Source organism: Pavona decussata, unplaced genomic scaffold (assembly GCF_977016875.1).
Source record: "Pavona decussata unplaced genomic scaffold, jaPavDecu1.1 SCAFFOLD_210, whole genome shotgun sequence".
Lineage (NCBI taxonomy): Eukaryota > Metazoa > Cnidaria > Anthozoa > Scleractinia > Agariciidae > Pavona > Pavona decussata.
This window is the reverse complement of record NW_028145615.1, coordinates 74,510-95,095: the sequence shown is the minus strand read 5'-3', so window position 1 is coordinate 95,095 and position 20,586 is coordinate 74,510. Positions and strand designations below refer to the sequence as shown.

Sequence of the window (20,586 nt, the reverse complement as noted above, 5' to 3'; positions counted from 1 at the left end):
ATAATATCCCCCGAAATAGTAATTATTAAGATCTCAGATTTTGTAATAACTAGCTCTCCACTTATATTATCTGTAAACTTGTGAGGAAAAACGACTGTGTATGATATAATTATATCCAATTAGAGAAAGTTGATCCTCATTACAATACAATTAGACTGCGTAGCAGGCGTAATCAGGGAGGGGAGGGCGAAGGGACGCTAGAAAAAGTGAGCGAAAGGGGGGACCCTCTCTGCAATTTTGCTGATTAAGACCTCCTCCTCCCCTCGCTTTAAGAATTTCGAGATTGGTCTTCTCTGGGAGGATGGTGGATTTTTTTCTGGAACCACGCATTCTATAACAGAGATAATTTTGCCTCAAAAGTGCCATCAAACCAGAGTTACTTTATTTATGTTCTACAGACAGCATAGATTAATTTTCAAAACATTAACATGTAAATACAGCAAAGTTGAGTTGCGTTTGATGAACTTTCATCCCTCATAGAATGTGGGCAGCTCATTTCCTAGAATCACTCTTCTCTCAACCCCTGTTTCATCTATGGCAGCCAAGCGGATAATTCCACCAGAAGAGCCATCACGTGACATCGCCAGAGCCACGGCTAAAAACAAATTAATTTTAAACTAGAATTAGCAAAGAAGTGCATCAAAAAATGTACCTGGAAAAGGAGTTTTGCCAGGAGTTGAGAAGTGGACATACATTAAAATGTTTAAATATTGAGAAAATTTCACTGATTTGTTTCTTTTTTTTTTCTTTTTTTTTTTCCCAAAAAAAGTGGGCATCTAAGCAACACCTGGACACCCTTTTGGCTAACACCATGTAAGTACGATGACTTGTACAGTTTTCACAACTGTTTTGTTCAATTTGTCAACAAAAAAAAACATTTTGAAAACTTACAAGTTATGAGAAGTGTTAAAAACTGTCTTGCAGGAATGGACAGATGTTTGCACCATTGCCAAATTGATGCACATTCCAACATGGTAATCATAAAAATTGACAAGCTTTAAGTGTTGGGGGAGCAGGGATGGCATAGTGGTGAGAGCCCTTACCTTCCACCACTGTAGTCTGGGTTTGATACCCTTACTCGGCATCATAATATTATTATGAGGGTCAAGTTTGTTGTTGGCCCTCAGCCTTGCAAATAAAAATGAAAGATAAAGTCATATGCGAGCTACAGGAGGCCCACAAAGCGACAGCTTAAACCAGATTCTGTAGCATGAAGCAAGGCAAGGTGGATTTCCACTTCCCCTCCCCTACTCACCCCCCCCCCCCCCCCACGTGGATGTTAGGGCACTGCCAGGCTACCATCATTAGTATCCATTTAAATACAACTACATGTAAGAGACAACTAAGAAAACAACACAATTCAAACCACTGACACTTTCATCAGCGCCCTACTGTTCAAAAGCTGATTTATGCTACAAGTAATTCCAGATTAAAATTAACCAAGGTTTTGACCTTGCTTGTTAGAGATGTTTTCAAAAGCTAATTGTAAGCTAATGGTAAAGAAAAGTCCAAGTCAGAAATAAAGGATAAAAATCTGTTGGAAGAATCTTTATTGATTAGTCATTAAACTTAATCAGGGTCCTGATGTCTAAATTGTGTACTATCACACCAGCATGTCTTCGCACACACATTAACTCAGCAATGTTTTCACTCCTTTCACTCCTTTATTGAATTAACTGACTATGAAACCTTTAAGAAGTATGAAAAAACAAACCATTTGAAACAAATGTGAAGCATTCCTCCTTTGTCATGCCTGGTTTGAAGGTACCATCACAGTAACCATAGATATATCCACTACCAGAGCCTGAAATGACAGAGAAAAAAGTAAGCTGTAGATTTTTTCTTTCCTCATGTAAAATTGGTGTTTCTATACTAGAAAAGTAGAGCCTACGGTAGGATTGAACATAAGGGCTGGAATTTTTATTCACAGTCATCCAAGGTGAAATATACATGTATTTACCTCCTATAGCATATGGCTGTCTCACACACATGCCACCCAGCGGAACTGAGAAAACCTGCAATAAAAATCAAAGAACATATCTTTCACTTGCTGGAAATAGGCTATAGCACAGGTTGAATAAATCACAAAAAAGTAAAGCTAAACTGGGGAAAATACTCTTTAAAGGGCATTTAACACTCTTCTGTGCATGTGCGGCGATTTGATTTCTGATCCGACGGAACAGTTTTCAAAGTAGGCATCTGCGAGGAAAATCTTTTTCCATCCACCTTGTGAGGCTTGTAGAAGTGAAAATAACGATATAGAGGAACTGTTTGGTCATTTGTGAGGGATTGAAATGGCATATTTTGTATTTTTATTTGAATGTTGTCGAGAAAATCGATGTCCTCGAGAGGACATTGTAAAACATTGTAAAACATAAATATCTTACAAATACAAAAGGTTAAAGGCCAAACAAAGAGGTTTTAGAACGCACGTGAAAACCTCAGACTGCCTGCGGTTAACGCTGCCACGCAGTGTTGATTATTACGATTTCCTATTGGTTAAAAAAAATTGTGACAAAGGCCCTTTAATTTTCATGAACCAGGCATTAATAAAATGTGCCTTGTCTGTCAACCTTTATTATTATCATCATATCAACAATATCTTATTCACATATTACTGCAATGCACATACCTGTCCTCCTTCTCTCTTGTCCCAGCCTGCACAGATAATTGCCGCAGTCAGTTGATCCCGGTTTTCATAGCAAATTTCACGGAATATATTTGCTACAGTTTTCACAAGTGGAGGCTCTCCCATCTCAATGCTTAAAAGCAAAAAACAGTAACATAGGCAGGGTTGGAAATTAATGCTTGCCCATGCGAGTGTAAGATTCCGTCAGGCAAGTACAAGTCATAGATCACTCATCCAAACTGGTGAGTGTGATTTTCATATTCAAGAAGTGAATGTACAGCAAAGTATTGTTTCTTCTGTGGCCTTAATCTGGGTAAGGTGCTTAACAAAACAATGCAATCAAGGACATGTGGGATCATAAAATTCCGTGTAAATTGTGTACACATAGGAAAGCTGAAAGAATCATTCATATTCCTGATAAAATAATGTATAACTGACTTACCTAAGGAAATTCAAGTGATATTTAGCAACATCAGCAACAGCCTGAGTGGCAGCTGCAGATCCCGAGCGGCAACAAAAGACTCTATCAGTTATTGGTGTTAGCTTATCCGTCACTCGGTTAGCAATATAAGCCCTGCCGAGAGGTGAGATAACATTATTTTGTTAGTGACATTTGCCTCATCATGGTTTTGCAGCCAGTCATTTAAAGGGGAAGATAATATGTACCTATCAATAACAAGCGATTGGACCAATCCATGCCGGGTACCATTTTCAGTGTGGTACTTTAAGAAGAAACCTTTCCCATACCCCCTAAAGCTCACAAATATAATTATGTGCAAAAGACAAAAGACAGATTCTGATAAATTTATTTGTTTCCTAAACAACTGACAGCTCTAGAGGATTTAAAAAGACACCTAGCTAGGGGAAGAAGGTTTCAAATTTTACTCACTGAACACACACGTGGCACAGCCAGCTTTGGATTGTGTAGGAGTCAATGGGTTTACTATTTTGAGCACCACAAAATAAAACATTCATTGGCTGGCACTCATTTTGCCAAGATTTCTGCACAACCCTATACATTAATTACATATATATTTTGTGACTCGAACTCTATTCATGCTCATTCTTTGTGTAAGAAGGGGATTAACATGACAGTGATGCATATTCAATCATAATTATTAATGTTGGTGGGATTGCTGAAATCTTTACATTATTTTTTATTTTATTTGTAGATTTATTATTATTATTTTATTTTACTGTTTAAGGTCTTAATGGGAATTCTAAGGAATTTTAAATTGACAAGGGACAGAACAAAAATGTAAGCTCAACTTTAAGCTTCCATGTATAAAGCTTAAGTTCTTTAGTAAGGTTATACATGTACATGTATGTAAGCTTATATCTACTCTATTATTTTTTAATTGTCATTTCATCACGCTTACTTGGCATATGTTAAGTCCCAGTTGAAGAACGGTAAATGGTTTCTTTTTATACATAATACTCAAACGCAAATATCAAACTTGTGTAAAATGATGAAATACAATTCCCTTACCCAGTCGTTGTACGCGAATCAGCTCCAATCACCACGCCGCCATCGAATTCAACCGCCATAATGGTTGTCTAAAACAAGACATTAAATAAGGTTCCATGCACACAGAAGACTTAAAAACAAAACTATAAAGACTTCACTCACTCCCGTTTTGTGTTCCGCTGTCATCCAGTCTGGACATTCAGAAGAAGCCATCATTTTACTTTGTCGAGGATGACTTAGCATTCCTGATTGTAGTGCGGCCGCCATGATGATTGTACAAGCCTCGGTCTCGTGTTATTAACTTAACTAGGTACCAGACCTCCTTGGGTTTTCTTTCTTTCATTCATGTATTCATCCCTTCTTTCCTTTTTTAAAAATTGAAAATACATGAAATTTGGTAGTCTGTTGGTCTCCAAATAAATAGGAACTCGTGTATACACTAGGTAAAATAAATAAATAAATAAATAAATACATAGGCAACAGTCGAATCGAAGTAGTTTGTAACTGGCTAAAACAAGGAATGACTAACATTGACTTCATAATGATCTACGACAAGCTACCAACTCTACAATAAACTACAATGACATACAGTGAACTACAAGAATCCACGATAGGCTATAAATGAGAAACAATGACCAACAATAAAACCAGACACACTGGCCGATATTTTTTGTAGGAAAAGGGCAGATTTATAATGGGGCCGAAATCGGAGCAAAATGTGTTGAACCATTAGGTAGCCGCATAATAAGTGATTCAGTTTGTCGTGAAGAACGCGCTGTACTCTACTAGATTAAAATTACTCAAAATGACGTCCTCTCTCAACGAAGCTACTTTATCTTGTCTTGTTTATGCTTTGAAGGATCATGATGACATTGCAAGACTATAAACTGAATGAAAAGTGAATCTTGTCGTAAACTTGTCTTATTTAACCGCTCACTAACTGACAAGTAACATTATTTGTCGTCCGACAAATTTCAGCCAGTATGCAGCTGCAGGCTTAGAGGTACCGACAAAAACACGCAATATGCAATCACGCCAAACAGTGACCCTTGATTAAGGAGCTACAATGCGTCAATTATTATCATCATATCAAAATTATCTTATTCACATATTACCGCAATGCACATACCTGTCCTCCTTCTCTCTTGCCCCAGCCTGCACCGATAACTGATCGCCGCAGTCAGTTGATCCCAGTTTTCATAGCAATCAGGGAGAGGAGGGTGAAGCAGAAATTCCAATCTTTTTACCCTTAACGAAACTCAACATCGATATGATCAGCCTTTTCAGTACTGAACTTCCTGCCAAGGATCTGGGACGTGAAGAGGAGAGACCCTGGGAAAGAGCTTGCCTTTTCAGCTTATTTTTTTTTAAGTGAAAGAGATGTACACCTTTCAAAGTGTTACTTTTTTCCTAAAGTTTCGGCTAGCAAAACTTGCCTTCATCAGGGACAAGGAAACAGTCTTAAAAAGTTGTCTTCCCTCGGACCCATGATGAACATTACTTTTGTCCACAGAAATACCCGTGGGAGGGAATGGTTGGTTATGGACTCCATCTTTAAAGGTAGTTTTAAAATAATTTCCTCTAAGACTACCGTACATTGAATAATCGCCCTCCTTGAAAAATCACTCTAGTCAACGCACATTAATAACAAATTTATCAGTCGACGAAAAATCAACTTCAGCACCACATTCAAGTTCAGACTACAGGTACACCAAGAATTTACTGTACAAGAGAAAAAACATGCATAATCAAGTGTTTAACCCTTTCTAGTTGATAAATTATTAAACGTGGGTGGCATTTTGTAGGCTTCTGCTCCTGCTTCTGGTCATCTAATGGCAGTCTCTTGAAGCTTTCGAGAAGAGTGAGGACTGTGAAACTTAACGACACAGAAAAGACGAAATTCTAAATTTCTCAAAAAATCGATGATTTTCTATACCTATGGACGATTTTTCCGAAATCTGCAAACCTTAACATAACAATTACTGAACTTACTTGACTGAGGTAAAAAAGTGTTAGATCAATCAATCAGTCAGTCAATCAATCATCCTTTATTTATACACGATTGGTAATTTAAGTTTAAAATTATGCTTGAGGGGTCGTTTATGTTAACAATAAAATTATTTACAGTACAAGTTGCTTATAATAACTAAAGGTACAATCTACGTAAATCTGCAAAAGTACAATCTACATACACCATTTTAAAATTAAAATATTTTCTTATGATAAATTTGAAATCAAAATTGCAACTAATGGAATTTAAAATCTGGTGTCATAGTCCTTGGTACACTAAAGATTGCGCAGATGGGATGCTAAAGTTAAGTTCCTTTAGTAGAACATCCTTCTCTGCCCAGTTTCTTTAGAAAATAACCCCCTTATCTATTCGTCATTCAGCGTACAATCTGGATTTTTTTGTTTTGTTTTGTATGTTATATTCATTCCACAGATACGGAAGTTTATAGGTATTCCTTGACCACGTCTGCATCATTTTGGACGTTGATAACATGCAATATATATCCTATTTTAACAAACAGTCTTGTTTATACAACCGTAATTTCGATACAAAACGTCACACATGAACACTATACTTCGCACACGAAACATATTATTTATACATATTAAGACTTAAATTAAATCATTCCTTATAGTATTAAAACAAAAGGTAAGAGTATTATGATCAGTTTAAGAAAAAGCGGTCAGAAATTCAAAATTCGTATAACGTGTTTCAAGCAAGCTCTATTTTTTATCATTTTCACCTTTTACGTACGCTAGCGTTTCCCTACAAACTCACTGCTGAAAACCTGACATCAAATGGTCTCTATCACTTTTAAAAGATAATGGATATGGATTGCACATTTCGCCAGTACGCCAATGAATGAGGAGAAAGGCGTCCCGCCGTTACCTGGCGTACTGTTCCTTACCCCGCGTGGAAGGCGCTGGAAAGGTGGAAAGGGGAATCGGGCGCGCGTGCGAGAAGTGAGCGCGAGGGAGAAGAAAGTTCCCTCTTTGCTTTCTAGCACCTGCCACGTAAGATAACAGTTCTTATTATTCAACACATTGTAACACTGCTCAAATATGGTCATGGTGAGCCGAATGTTCGTCGTCCGTAGTCAACAAACATCCTGAGATATAGGTTATTTCGTGTGTCGGGGAGAAAAATGACAAGACAAAGAACGTCCCCAGCTCGTCTGCAATAAAACTGTGCATGTGATTTGTTATCAATGTGGTGAATAATACAACGATTATTCTGTTCAATCTTTGGAATACCCCTGATTTTAGCCAAATCTGCCGACGGCCTCACCGGCTAAGTATCAGGCGCGATATTCCCAAGATTAAGCAGGAAAATTGTTAAATGTTAAACGAAAACGAACAGAACAATTGTTTTGTAATATATTCAGCTCTAAGTAACCGAATTAGACTGCCGAAACTGCAACACTGATCTGGTACACCATGCTTTTTCTAATAGCTCAGTTATTTTTTGACTTAATACAAGAACAATACTGCTTTAAAATCTCTTTCAGAGTTTCCCTCACTTCTGGAATCTTCCAGCAGTAGAGAATAGGATTAAGAGCAGAGTTCATATACATAAGGGTTATCCCAAACCACTGAATAGCATCAAAGGTCGCACTTGGCCCCACCGACATGAGCGTGGCTGCACCTATCATGAAAGGAAGATACAAAGCGATGAGGGAACCATAAACCCACAGCGCAGTAGAAACAGTTTTCTTGTAACGCTGTATGTTGAACGATGCTTTCCGCGTCGTTTCATCTCCAGGACCGTAATTCTGAATTTGGTTTTGAAGGCGTCGCAGATCACGAAAGATAATGATGTATGAGACAGTGGAGAGACCGATACATATGATTATTCCAAGGATCTGGAACAAATTGAAGAATGCTTTGCTCGCAAATATCATGACTGCATGAAACGTACTGAAGAACCAGCACATCACCAAGACAACTCGTGTTTTGACGATTGTTACAACATCTTTGTAGCGCATCTTGATGCGAATGGCGAGTACTCGATCGACGCTAATGACTGAGAGAGTTTGGAGAGAGACGCCGACTGAGATGACACCCACGACGTTGACGATAATCTCCATAAGATAACACAAGTGCGTCAAGCCTTCTCTTCCTGTTATTAACCGGGAAACGAAGGCAGGTTGGACAAACAAACCAACCCCCAGATCAGACACAGCCAGGCTGCAGTAGAGAGCTTTTGAGGCAGCGTGCAGTCGGGAGGTTCTTTTTAGGGACATCAAGATGAGGATGTTGCCGATGACAGTCACGATGGACAGGATGGAGTTAATAATACTGTTGATAATAAATGAAGCCTGGAGGAGCACTGGCAAGTCATCATCATCATAGACCGTACGAAAAGCGCACCACTTCTGTAGGCTTCCTGTAGTACCTGAACTCGTTGAGTTTTCCATCGCCATAAAAAATGATTATTTCTGTTAAAAGGCAACGTAAAGGTCATTAATCTAACCAGTGGGGAGTAGAAATACTCCATGTCAGTGCATGTTGGGTGTCCTGTGATGGACTAGCATCCCATCCAGGGGCCGTGAGTAGCAATGCTCTTACTCCATCACAGGATACCCAGGATACCTCTTATATTTTACATGTTAAAATGACCGCTTTAGTTTTTATGCTGGCTCAACAAAAGTAAGGCGGTTTCAACACTCTGATCTGACCTAAAAAACGCTGGCCACTTTCTTGTTTTAACTTTTTGGAGGCTAAAATATTCACTGACCATTGACAATATAAATTAAATTAAAGGACTTTGAACTTAACTACGATGACCATTGCTTTCAGATGGTTTATTACAGAATTTTTTGTTGTAATACACAGATACATAACGTTTTTAATGTAAGACTGGTGGTTTTCATGATAACAAAAAAAACAACAATAAACCCAGCAAGTAAAAAGTGTTCGGGGACAGGATTCAGTTTTGCATTCACCATTTTCTACTTTTCAAACTGAAGGTCGATTCCAGTGAAAAAAAAAAAGCTTAAGGTGATTATTTGTTTTAGTTTGATACGGGACGAGCTCGAGTGTTACTTTAATTAAAAGTTTTGGAAGCAATGCAATATCTGCCGAAAATTTTATTATCAGAGATAAATCGGCCTCTTTAGTTTCTAAAGTGTTAATTGCTTCTCTAATCATTCGCAATGCTACTGAATGTACGTGTAGATTACTCTCAGTCCTCAAATGAATTCAAACTGATTGGTCTTTGTCTCTGTTAACCACGAAAGCTATGGATCTAAGAACGATTATTATTTTTCATTATTTTGGTGTTTTATTTATTTGTTAATATTTTTATCATTGAAATCAAAAGTTAGAACTACGTTGTACTACATAATAAAAAGTGCACACTGTCTTCATTTGAATCACGCTTATGTATAAGGGAATTAGAACCGCGATGTTAACTACTTGTCCAGCGCACATAGCTAACACTAAGCACTTCATAAAAGTATTCCTTAGCAGCTTTGATTTGAAGTTTCACACTCTAATTGAGATTCAGTTGCAGACTCAACTGTTACAGCTGCATTGTAAAACAAAATAAATACAGCCACAGTAAAATTATGGCGATTAATCAAAGTTCAATAAACAGACCCGCAGAAAACAGTACAGCTCAGTAACTATTTCTTTCAGCAGATGGCCAAGATTTCAGTCAGAATTTGCCACAAAATCACTGAGATTTTAAAACGGCTTTGCGATGAACCATAACAGCACAAAACCTGCACTTTCAGCATCCAATTTTTTCTCCGTGCGTTTAATTGACCTAAAGAATGTACTGTCAAAAGGCACAAATTTCAGAAAAGGAAAACTGTTCAGAACTGTTTAATTTAATTTGAATGACCTCACCTCACCTTCGTAGTTGATCCACAGAACGAAATGCTACCAGGACAAGGCGAAACGCATTGAAAAAGCTACAGGACCAGATATCGAACAAACATCTTATGAGTTAAGAAAAACCATAAGGCAATTTAATGGATTAATTGCTGTCTGAAAACTGTTCATGACAAGCCGAATATTCCACTTTATTGTTAACAATGATTTGTTTAACAATGCTGTTGTGAAAAATAAACATTTCTTGAGTAAAAGGCTCGTCTAGCACCTCTAAACGACTGCAATTTAAAATGCAATTTGTCTGTAATGATTTGTTCAAACAATTAATGGATTGCTTTTTTTCCAAAATTTCGATAAAATGCATGAAGTTAGGAACAAACAAAATTACCGAAAATGAGAGACTTTTGCTGCAAGATTAAATGATATACCCAAAATTTGGCTACCCAAAATTTTGAAAACTTATGATGTGACAAAAATAAAAGTAAAATTAAGAATCTTGCGGTTTAAAATTGACTTAAACCTAAATAAAATTGGTCTTGTGATAGAAATAATAGACGAATGAAAGTGAAATCAGTCCTATCTAGGATCAGAATCCGATCAAATTAAAGCACAATGGTTCGAACTGGACAAAAATTGACTGAAGAATAAGAAAAAGACCGACTAACATTGGCAGCGTCGGAGTAAATTGTTCAAGGGCTTTCATTACAATAGTCACACTTAATAATTTCATCCACAGTCTTTAACATTTAAAAACTTTATTGCACAACTCTATTTAATTTTCTTCTTGAGGATAAGGCCCTTTCATCCATACGTTAGCTAAATAGACCGCCAAAATTTATCATTTTTGAAATGGGGTGAACGATAATACGAAATCAAATTAAATTCAAGTTATTAAGACGACTGGAAAAATCTGAGGGCTGCAACTGAGTCAGAGAGTGAGTAATCACATTTTCTTTGGTAGGGGTTTGCAAACGCAAATGTAGCAGAAAAGTGAAAACAGGCGCCGATTACTTGTTTCCAACTCAGGTTTCAAGAGAATAATCTTCTACTTGGCATAAGTTTTCAAATCGCAATTTGCTCACGGGCATTATTTCATATAGGATTTCAGAATTTGCCCTGCAAATACCATAAAATATTTTTTACTGTATCTGTGGTACACTGTTGTTGAAAATAGTGGATTTTACCGCGAAAAGTCTATTGCGTGTATTTAACAACAATATTTACCTTAAGGGTGATTCTTTGACTTTGTTGCGGTTTAGTGGACAACACAAGCGAACCTTGTTTAAACAAACTTCACGTAAAACTGCTTCATGATGTATAATTACTTTGCTTTATAAATGTCAATACACACGGTTCACCTGTCTCTGAGCTTTTCAAATGTTAATATCCGAAAACGGGACACTCTTTACTTGTTTATTAGGTTCAGAAACATCAACGTCGTTTGCCAAAGATGAAAAAAGATAATCCGTACGTGTAGATTTTATTGATGCTCGTATATCTGGTGCTTCTACTGGAATTCGTTTCCTCTGCCAGTGTTGAAATTTGTCTACGGCCTAACACAATGTCAAAATATTCTCCATCTTCTGAAGATAAAAGGACACCGCGGTCACCCTTTACCCATCCTTCTGAACTCAGTGGTAACAACAAAATCCCATTTTGTTAATTAATGCCCAGCAGCCAAATACCACATTTTAATGCTGGCAATGCACGAGAACAAGGATTGATTCTCCCCTGTGCACGCTTTCTCCAAGGTTTAATTACATTCTATCTTCCCAGTGGCACTCACGACGAAGCGTTAGACAAAAAATAATCTTGCTTCTTCAAACAGTAATTGGGGCGTTAATTGAAGGAAGGCCATCTTCAGTACCAAGTAAGTTTATGGGATAATTATTTCGGCACGTTTTCTCCAACGAAGGGTGGTTATTCGAAAGGGGTGATAATGTCTGGGAAGGCCGAAGATATACGGTAATTTAAAATGTCGTGTTCAATCCTGTATGGGCCAGTAATGGTACAGCTTTTTTCCATGTTAACGTAACACGGTCGCTATATATTTGATGTTTTCTGAGAAGCAAGGTTATTTCGGTTCCTAAACGGGCACTGGCAGGGAGATTTTGCTGTAAGTTGTGCAAAACTGCTCAAATATTTGACAAAGAAGCTTTTCTCCAACTTGAGATTATTCTTAGAAAAACGGGGGGATATACTGAGTTGGTATCCATTTCAATCCTAACCATCCGCCGCCAGTACACTAGTAGGGTTATTGTTAACAAAACTGAACCATTATTTTCACTTTTCCATCGACACAAAGATGTTTTATAACTATTTAAAGTGACACTTAAAACAGGAGAAACTGGTTTTAAGGGCGAAAATTGTTTGCCGTTTCATCAGAAAACTAATTAGATGTGGGTGTGGTTCCTTGGCTTACTAACAAGGATGAAACAGCTGCCTGTCTTCAACGATCTTGTCTTGCTCATGCGTCTATTATCACCATACACTAAACAAACACAGAACTCTTTGAGGTCGTCTTTCAAACAAATGTTTTATTTATTTATTTATTTATTTTATGTCCAGAATGCATCCCTTTTGTTGGAGATTTGTTCCTCTCCCACGCAATGTCGAGGACTTTACAGAGCTGAGATATAAGCAACCTTCCCCGGTTCGTCTGTAGAGTGGTTGGAGATGAAAACAGTTGACGTTTCGAGGCTTTCCAATCCCTGACCCGGATTATGTCATGATGAGTACTAACAAGGATGAAACAGCTGCCTGTCTTCAACAATCTTGTCTTGCGCATGCGTGAGTGCTCTTTCTGCTTTAGGGGTCCTCCCCTATATAAGCTAGATAGGTAAGTGCGGCCATAAGGGGAATGGTTTTGGAGCCGTTTCGGTCCTAATTTTAAAAATTTTGTTCTGAAAGTCTGACACGGGGTATTACTTCACTGTAAATAAAATTGAAACCCATTTATACCCTGTGCCAGTTGAATACATGTGGAGGTTTTTGTATTTTATGGTATTTCCTTATGCCAACCCGTAATCTGGTAAATTGAGTTTTTGACGTCGAGCATTTTCGTTTTTATTGGTTACGAGTATCGAGGCACTAGTTTGTGTTTTACTGCTGTGAAGATTTTACCCAGAGACTCACAGTTGTTCAAAGAGAGGTTACCTTTATCCAGTGGGTAAGTCGCCATCCTGAGCCAATAAAATTAGTTGGAGCGCCTTTGGCCGGATGGATAGCAATTTATCAACTGTTGTTTGAACAACTGTGGCAAGATTTGTCAGCAAACACAAACACGTCCCAGGTCTCCCTCCCTAGCTCTTTAGTCATGCGCAGTGCAAGCACGACTCTTTTTCCCGATTGTAGCGTCACAGAAAAAAAATCTCTAGAAGAGAGTCTTAAAGTAAGACGTCATAAACATCCAATTTTGTGAAATAATAGGATCCGATATGTTCGGTGAAATATTCGGATAGCGTATGACGAAAAATACCCGCTCGCCAAATCAGCACCTTATTGCAACGGAATGAGATATTGGCACCGATGAGTGAACACAAACGCTTCACTTTAGGATTCCACAGTGACCATTCACGTTACCTCACGTGATCAGTATTTGGACCTTACGAAAACACAGCCAGTGAGAGTGGTCGCGAGCGACCTGGATCGTCTGAGAATCAGGCTAGCAGATTTTGATTGACACAGGATTGACCCAATAACCAAACATAATATATTTATTGTTTGACATGGCACGTCTCTTGGAAGTAAAGATAACAATTATCATGAATTTATTCTGGGGTAATTTCCTCAACTTTGCGTTAATTACAGGTTAGAAGTCAAAAGATTGTCCAAGTTTGATAAAGAGAAAGATTTTAATATGACATATTTTTAATTCCCGGTGACATAATGGTTGAGGCAATTCTCGCAAGCCAAATAATAACCCCCCACCCCCACCCTCCTGCTGTGGAACAGTTAGTGATTCAGAGCAGAAAATATGAACGAGAAATCTGAGAAACCACTGACAGAATTATTTATTTGATCTATTTTCAGTGATGCCAATAAATACATTTTAAAAGATCCGAACCCGAATTTACAGAAGAAAATTTAATAAATGAACTGGGCCGGAAGGATAAAGATGAAAATTTGTAAAGAAATAATTGAAAAAGAGAATAAACGACTCACTAATAAATTAAAAATTGGGTGATATGCCAGGAAAATGTCTAAAACCGTCTTAGATGAACTTGTTATTTCCGAACGATAAAATTATGTTCCTTGACAGAGGATTCCTATCTTGGAGGATAAATTGAAATGCGTGTGATTATTTATATATTTAAGTGATCCAAATGAAAGTTTCCAAAATAATTAATTGGAAAAATATGGCGGCCTTCTGTTGTCGTAACACTGCTTGAAAGGTAAGCTTTCAGTATCATGATCAGTTGACTTTTAGTGCCCGAAATGGTGGCACTAGCTTTTTAAAAAGTTCATTGTTAATTACAGATGACGTTAACTATAGATTTTGTCAAGTTGCCATTCACGCAAAAAAAAAAAAAAATGGTTAAAACGATTCACGCATTTTGTTCGCTGATCGCGTACTGGTTCCAACTCAAATTCTCTCCCATTTGCTTCACGTCTCGCCGGATTAATACGATTAAGAAAAATTATAGGAAGATTAAAGGAGTCTGAGGCCTGATAATTTCTTATTCGCGAATGTTTTAGTTTGCTGGAGACAGATGAAACAGTTATGGCCATTCGGTCTTTCTTTTTACCTAAAGTCGCTTTCATTTTCCGTCCGTTTCCTTCATGGGAACTACCAATAGCGAAGTTTTCGTGCAAAGCCCAAAATTTTTACATCCCATTATTGTTGCGTCGACGAACCCAACAGTTTCTGAATTAAACTGCAATCTGTTCAACTTTTGTTAGAGTCATTAGTGTTGTCTATGTAGTTAGGGGCAGATTTATTGTGATTTTGGCTGGTTTTTGTTGTTGTCGGTTAAGTTGTTGTTCAGGGTTTTTTTTTTTTTTCTACATATTGCTAGAGGCTTGAATTATATTTGACAACATGATTGAAATGTGCCACGTGTAAATTGGGATCACGATTTTACATATAAAAAATAGTACGTATTATTTTGAGTAATGAAGACATTTCACAGAGCAGGCCTTCCTCGATTGCCGGTGAAACTATAAAAATCAAACTCGCCACACACATAATCCGCAGTAATCTCCGAACAGCTCTGAAACCGTAATGATCTAATGAGGCGTGATTTATAAGGTGTCTTGCCAATCAGTGCATAAATATTTTGAACCAGTTAGTCCTTGGCAGAGCAAGAACCGCAAAACCAAAGGTAAACAATTTAGCTTAAATGTTCTCTGAATCCACTGTTGAAAGATCATTGTGTTTTAAAGAAGCGTGCACGCCCTGGGCTGGGCTGCGCAAATGCAAAATAAACAAATTTAGCATCCTTGGCGAAGTACCAACTCTCAAGACTGCAATCCCTTGGTTGGCCGAATATCACTAGTTTGCATGAATATTTTGAACCAGTTAGCCCTTGGCAGAGAAACCGCAAAACCAAAGGTAAACAATTTAGCTGAAATGGTTTCGGAATCGTCTGCTTAATAATTGTGTTTCAAGCTTGCACTTGTGGGGCTGGGGTTGGGGCTGGCTGAGCAAACGCAAAATTAGCGTCCTTGGCGAAGTTCCAAAGACTGCAAACCCTTAATTGAGCATTCCAAAGTGGAAAGGTTTTTTAAAAGCCGTTTTTGTCTGAAATAAAGTGTGATTGGTACAATAGTTTGTAACCACTACCGTGTATATTTTAGGCGTTTAAGCCTGAAACCGCCGAAAAGGCAAAACGTTTGGCAGTGGGTCTGAAATAGGATAGGGATAAGAATATTTTCACTTTTTATTTATCTTCTTGTGGGGTAATTGTCACCCCCTTTTCCATCCGATTATACCGTCGTGCAACTGACCCCGTTCAGGAAGTAGGGTCACTCAATTCAATTTTCTCGTTATAAAAGCTCTTACGAAGTTAGACCCTGAAGGGGTTCTCAACTGGAGCAAATTATCGATCGTTTTGAGTCTTGTAATTCAACGCTGTTTTGTGATCCAGATTAGCTTCAAATTATTAGCATTATTATTATTATTAATTTTTTTTGCTCCGCCAAGTGAAATTGAATTTTTATACGGTAACGTCAGATAACAATAATTAATAATACTTGTTAAAATTCGATGTGATCGTAGAGGGGAATACCGGTTTTACTCGATCACGAGAACTGTTCGAAAACATCGTTTTAAAACAGGAAGTCGTAGCCCCAAAACAGCAGTCAGGCTATAACGAAATAAAACTGGTTGTAATAATTATAAAAGGATAGAGTCTGGTATTTGTTACCCGGCGGCGAAATCTGTGGCAAAATCGGTTCGCCGGGTACATACATACTTAGAATATTTACAAACCTTAGATTATTGTGGATATAGTCATCATTTCTCATGCTATCGAAACTGAAACTGGTGATACACATACCGTATGGGTACACTCCGGGAGCTCAATTGAGGAAGTACGGTGAGTCAAAAATACCGCATTAAGAAATACAGCGGGCACATGATAACGCGTCTGATCTTAACATGACCAATTTCCGCGCTAAGACAACACGAGCAGTAATTCTCCTTAAAACCAAGAAAAAGTGTCTTCGGGAAAAGGTACAGTGGACCGTGAGAATTAACTCGTGTAAGGTAAGAATTTATGCGGGTGACACTAGCTGTGTAAAACAAAGCACATTTAACATTGACTGTAAACACAGATTGAAGGCTATATTTGCGCTATGACATCACCAGATTTTCTGTCCGCTTCGGCGACTATTCTCGGCGATTAAAAGAATCTTTTACTTACTTCCTCCATAGCACTTTGCTATGAGAGGTTGTCAATCGTGTTGCGAATCTTTTCTTAGCTGTTACGCTGCCGAAGTAGCGTCAACACAATAATCAACTGCCAAGCGGTCACGCTAGTTAGTGCATGGGTTTCTTGTATAGGCCCTGTCTTGTAGCAAGGCTTTTGGCACTCTTTGAACCAAAAAAGTACGAACTTAGATGAGTCACATGTTTACGCCAGTTATAAATTGTGCTCTGTCCCTTTGATCTGAAAACGAACCAGTGGAATCATTATCTTCACATTTTGGTCATGCCGTGACGTATCTCGTGTGCTCTATTAGATAAATATGTTGTCATAACAAAATTCACATAAACCACAAGAAGTTACAGCTGAAACAGCTCAAAAGCTATAGCTACCTTGTAGAGAATAACAAAGAGCTGATCTCTTGAAACATGGTTACACTGCATGAAGGGTTTCGTCCGCAAAATCTAGGGTTCGAACTGTCTTGTACTCTTGTACAGTATAATAAACAGCACTACCAAAAAGTACTGCTCAGTAGCCTTTATGCGCTTTAGGGTTTCATCCATAGACTCAAAACCTAGAACCACCTTGTGCAGTTTAATTAACAGCACCACACGGAAAGTACTGCTCAGTGGCTTTCATTAGAATGGTCACACTTTAGGATTTCATCGACAGAAAAAGTTAGAACCAACTTGTACATCATAATAAACAGCACCACAAAAAATTTCGCTCAGCAGCTTTCATTTAAATGGTCTCACTTTAAGATATTGTTTTAGTTTTTATCGAAAGACTGGAAATTGGAGCTACATTTCCTTTCCAGCGCTCTGTGCTCGACTCTATCTTCCGTTTATTCCACATACATTTCTGAGAATTTTCCACTGAATGAGGGGAAAGAGATTGTTCACTGAAAAGGCGAGAATTTCATTTTTCAGAGATTAAGCTCCTCACCATACTATTTCCGTAATATCTCCATCCGTTACAGACAGGTGCGTTAGCGCAACTATTTTTGTTAGCCCTTCAAGCCTCAATGTCACCATCAGTGCAAAATACATATTCTACTCACTTTTCGATATGATACTATATGAAGTACTGGATAGGAGAATAGACATTTTGGTCAGATAATTTCGTTTATTTTCATAACCCATATATTCAGTCAAGAAGAGAATGAGATACTAGGTACTGTTGAGGCTTAAAAGAGAACACATCACGATTTGTTGGTTTAACAACAGACAGGAACTGTAGTAATGAAAGTGAGAGCTAGCTGAAACAGATGGCTTCAAATTACAAAGTCACAAGATAAACACGAGGCGCACGCAACCTTCAAAATGAGACAGGGGCACCCAACGGATCGTTTCGGTGAATTACCTATTCGGAGGGCCCTTAAACCCCTACAATTTTCTGAAGGGAACTTTCACCTTGCACGTTCCTGATATGGGAAATTTAAGGCCTAGTGTCTTCGGATTGATAAAAATTTGGTTTCGGGTGCTGAAAAAAGGTCAGCTAAGATTTTCGGGAAGGAATAAGACTTTAAGTTTCCGGGAAATGGACAAAAGTGCCCTAGGAATTTCGAAAAGACTCAAGTTCCCCTAGAATGACCGAATAGATAAAAATATTATAGCGCGGCCTGAAATGAACCTACAGAGCTTTAAAGGCACTCCAGATAGCCTAAAATAGCGTTTCAAAGGATCTAGGAGAAAACTGTCGTTGGGTGCCCCTGATAAGAATACGGCAGAATATATATAACGAATATCGAATTCCCGAATATTAAAATTAAAGCAATCGTGCATGTTTCGTTGAATAGTAAAATCGGTTGTCACAGCAAAAGGCTTACCGTCTTCTGTTTGTGTTGGTGAACTATGCATTTGAATGGTGGCGGCGCTGATGAAAGTTTAGCCTTTCTAAGTGCCCTGGTATTTAGAGCGTTTTAAACAGATCAGAATGAAGCTAAGAAGTGTGAACTGGACACGATGTTGAGATTTATTTTGCTGTGTTTGTTTTGTTAATTTGATGCTTGCGAGAAAGGTTTTATGAAGTCGAGGTTTGACTCACTCAGAAGTAACAGAAAAGAAAACAAAAGTTGTTTTTCTTCCTCCTACATATCTGAATGAGTTAAACTTGAAAGTTGTAAAACCGCCTTATCTGTTGCATTTAGAAAGGCTATTAAAATTTATCGTGGACACCGCCATTTTTAAAAGCACAGTCCACCACACAAACGATGGTAAGCCTGTGGTCACTACAGAATCGTGGACGAGAACGTAAAACGCTCGCGCGCTTTTAGCTCTTCTTATGTTAAAGGATGCGGGAGAAAGCTTTCCTAGTACTTTAGTTGTTGATCTATTGAGCACGTCTCGTATGTCGGGGTACCGTTTCAACAGCAAGTGAACCCTCACGAAACTACTTGCGGACCAGAAAGTTGAGATTCGAGTAAAACCTCGTGTGAGTACAAGTTTTTTAATGTACGTTAACATCATAGCATGATCATGACCTTAGTTTCTAACCAATAATTTTTTTTTTCTTTTTTTGTAATTACAAATTGATTAATCTAAACAATGTCGGGAATCTTGTCAGTATTGTAATGTAGTAGGGTAGGTATTGTAAGTATTGTTTAGTGTAAGCATTGTAAGTATTGTAAGTAGTTATTTAGTATTGCAAAATAAAAAAAAATAGTTTCTAACCAATGAGAACGCACGAAAGGTTCAATTATACTTCATAAACGAAACTGTCAAAAGCGTTTTTAAATTGAGCACGAGAATACCACAAGTCATAACAAAGCCCACAAAATACATTAAGTGTGTAAGCTCCCACAGAGTCGCTAAAAGCAATTTTAGATCTCGTTCCGATTGAGAGCGCTCCGAATCTAACACAACTGCAGTCAGGGAAGTTCAAGTCCGCGAATTTCATATATTTCTATTTCTATTTTTTCAAAGGAAAACGTTACGTGGATGAATTGACTATAAGTTCGATGTGATGGAAACGACGCAGACGATCAATCTATCGAGGTAAGGAAACTTCATTTTTATCTTTTTTCTAGCCTGAGAAAACGGAGGAGGGCGTTTCGTGACGCCAACGCTGGGTCCCCCGCGTCGTCTGCAGGCTAGCTTTCTCAGGCTCAGGCGGGCACCTTCTTACCAAAGCGAACAATCTCATTTTTGTCACGGACTAACACAAGTTATTTTGATTATTTTGTCAAATCAAACTAGCCTTACAAGTTTAAATCTCAAGGAATGCTTGAAATTTGCGTGAAACGTCTAAAAGAGCCGCAAGCAATTCATCAAAACAACAAAGAATTCTGTAATTTATTCTATTAGTGATGGATAAAGTGAGGCGAACGTTTGGCTGAATTCCTTTTATTCATAACATTAGCTTGATGACAGTTCAAAAGCAGGATATAAAGATTCTCAGAACCGTAACCACATTTGACAAGTTAAAACAAACTCGGGGTGTGTTCAGCAGGGAAGTGTTGTGTACTAAGTTTGAGTTTTACTCTGCTACGAGATGACAATATTATTTTCTGTGTTTACATACCGAAACGTTTTCATACCGAAATGAATTTTGAAATAAGGCCTAGTAAAACGCACATGAATTTCTCTTTTTTCTACTTTTAACATTTTTGTTTTTTGTAAACGCAAGATTTTTTTTAGCATCACATGTTGTTTGCAACTTGCCATGCAGTCAGACTTTCGTCGGTTTTCGCGGAAAAATTCGCCATTTTAATTAAAACTTAAGCAAACACTGACAATGTTTGTATGAGAAAACCTGACATCCTGTGTCAAATT

General features: G+C 37.9%; 3 protein-coding genes across 6 annotated transcripts in view; 1 reads left to right on the top strand and 2 right to left on the bottom strand.

The window, feature by feature from the left end:
- Positions 1-360: 360 nt before the first annotated feature.
- On the bottom strand, positions 361-4,384 carry LOC146460554 (proteasome subunit beta type-6-like). Its single transcript, XM_085087951.1, has 7 exons — positions 4,260-4,384; positions 4,119-4,186; positions 3,072-3,203; positions 2,633-2,762; positions 1,961-2,015; positions 1,715-1,804; positions 361-595 (listed from the first exon to the last, which is right to left on the bottom strand). The coding sequence occupies exons 1-7, from the start codon at positions 4,362-4,364 to the stop codon at positions 468-470; spliced, it is 708 nt and encodes a 235-aa protein (XP_084944077.1). The 5' UTR covers positions 4,365-4,384; the 3' UTR covers positions 361-467.
- LOC146460552 (alpha-1D adrenergic receptor-like) overlaps positions 606-20,586 on the top strand; it is a 28,477-nt gene continuing 8,496 nt past the window's right edge. The window contains exons 1-2 of one of the 4 annotated variants that reach the window (XM_085087943.1): positions 606-813; positions 19,738-19,809. In XM_085087943.1, coding sequence (XP_084944069.1) covers positions 19,778-19,809 — 32 coding nt within the window. In that variant the 5' untranslated portion in view covers positions 606-813; positions 19,738-19,777. Of the gene's footprint in view, positions 814-16,529; positions 16,654-19,737; positions 19,810-20,586 lie in introns of those variants that run through there. The other 3 variants (XM_085087941.1, XM_085087942.1, XM_085087944.1) reach the window with 3 other exon arrangements.
- LOC146460553 (beta-2 adrenergic receptor-like) lies at positions 7,562-8,524 on the bottom strand. The gene has a single exon (XM_085087975.1). It carries the CDS (start codon positions 8,522-8,524, stop codon positions 7,562-7,564), a length of 963 nt encoding a protein of 320 aa, XP_084944101.1.

What these genes read in the sequence shown, in the direction of transcription:
- LOC146460554 (XM_085087951.1), bottom strand. Translation starts at nt 4,364, where the DNA reads ATGGCGGCCGCACTACAATCAGGAATGCTAAGTCATCCTCGACAAAGT. An exon ending in GATTCGCGTACAACGACTGG is followed by an intron (nt 3,204 to 4,118) that starts GTAAGGGAATTG and finishes ACCTCTCGGCAG; the next exon opens with GGCTTATATTGCTAACCGAG. An exon ending in ACAAGAGAGAAGGAGGACAG is followed by an intron (nt 2,016 to 2,632) that starts GTATGTGCATTG and finishes TTTTTATTGCAG; the next exon opens with GTTTTCTCAGTTCCGCTGGG.
- LOC146460553 (XM_085087975.1), bottom strand. Translation starts at nt 8,524, where the DNA reads ATGGAAAACTCAACGAGTTCAGGTACTACAGGAAGCCTACAGAAGTGG.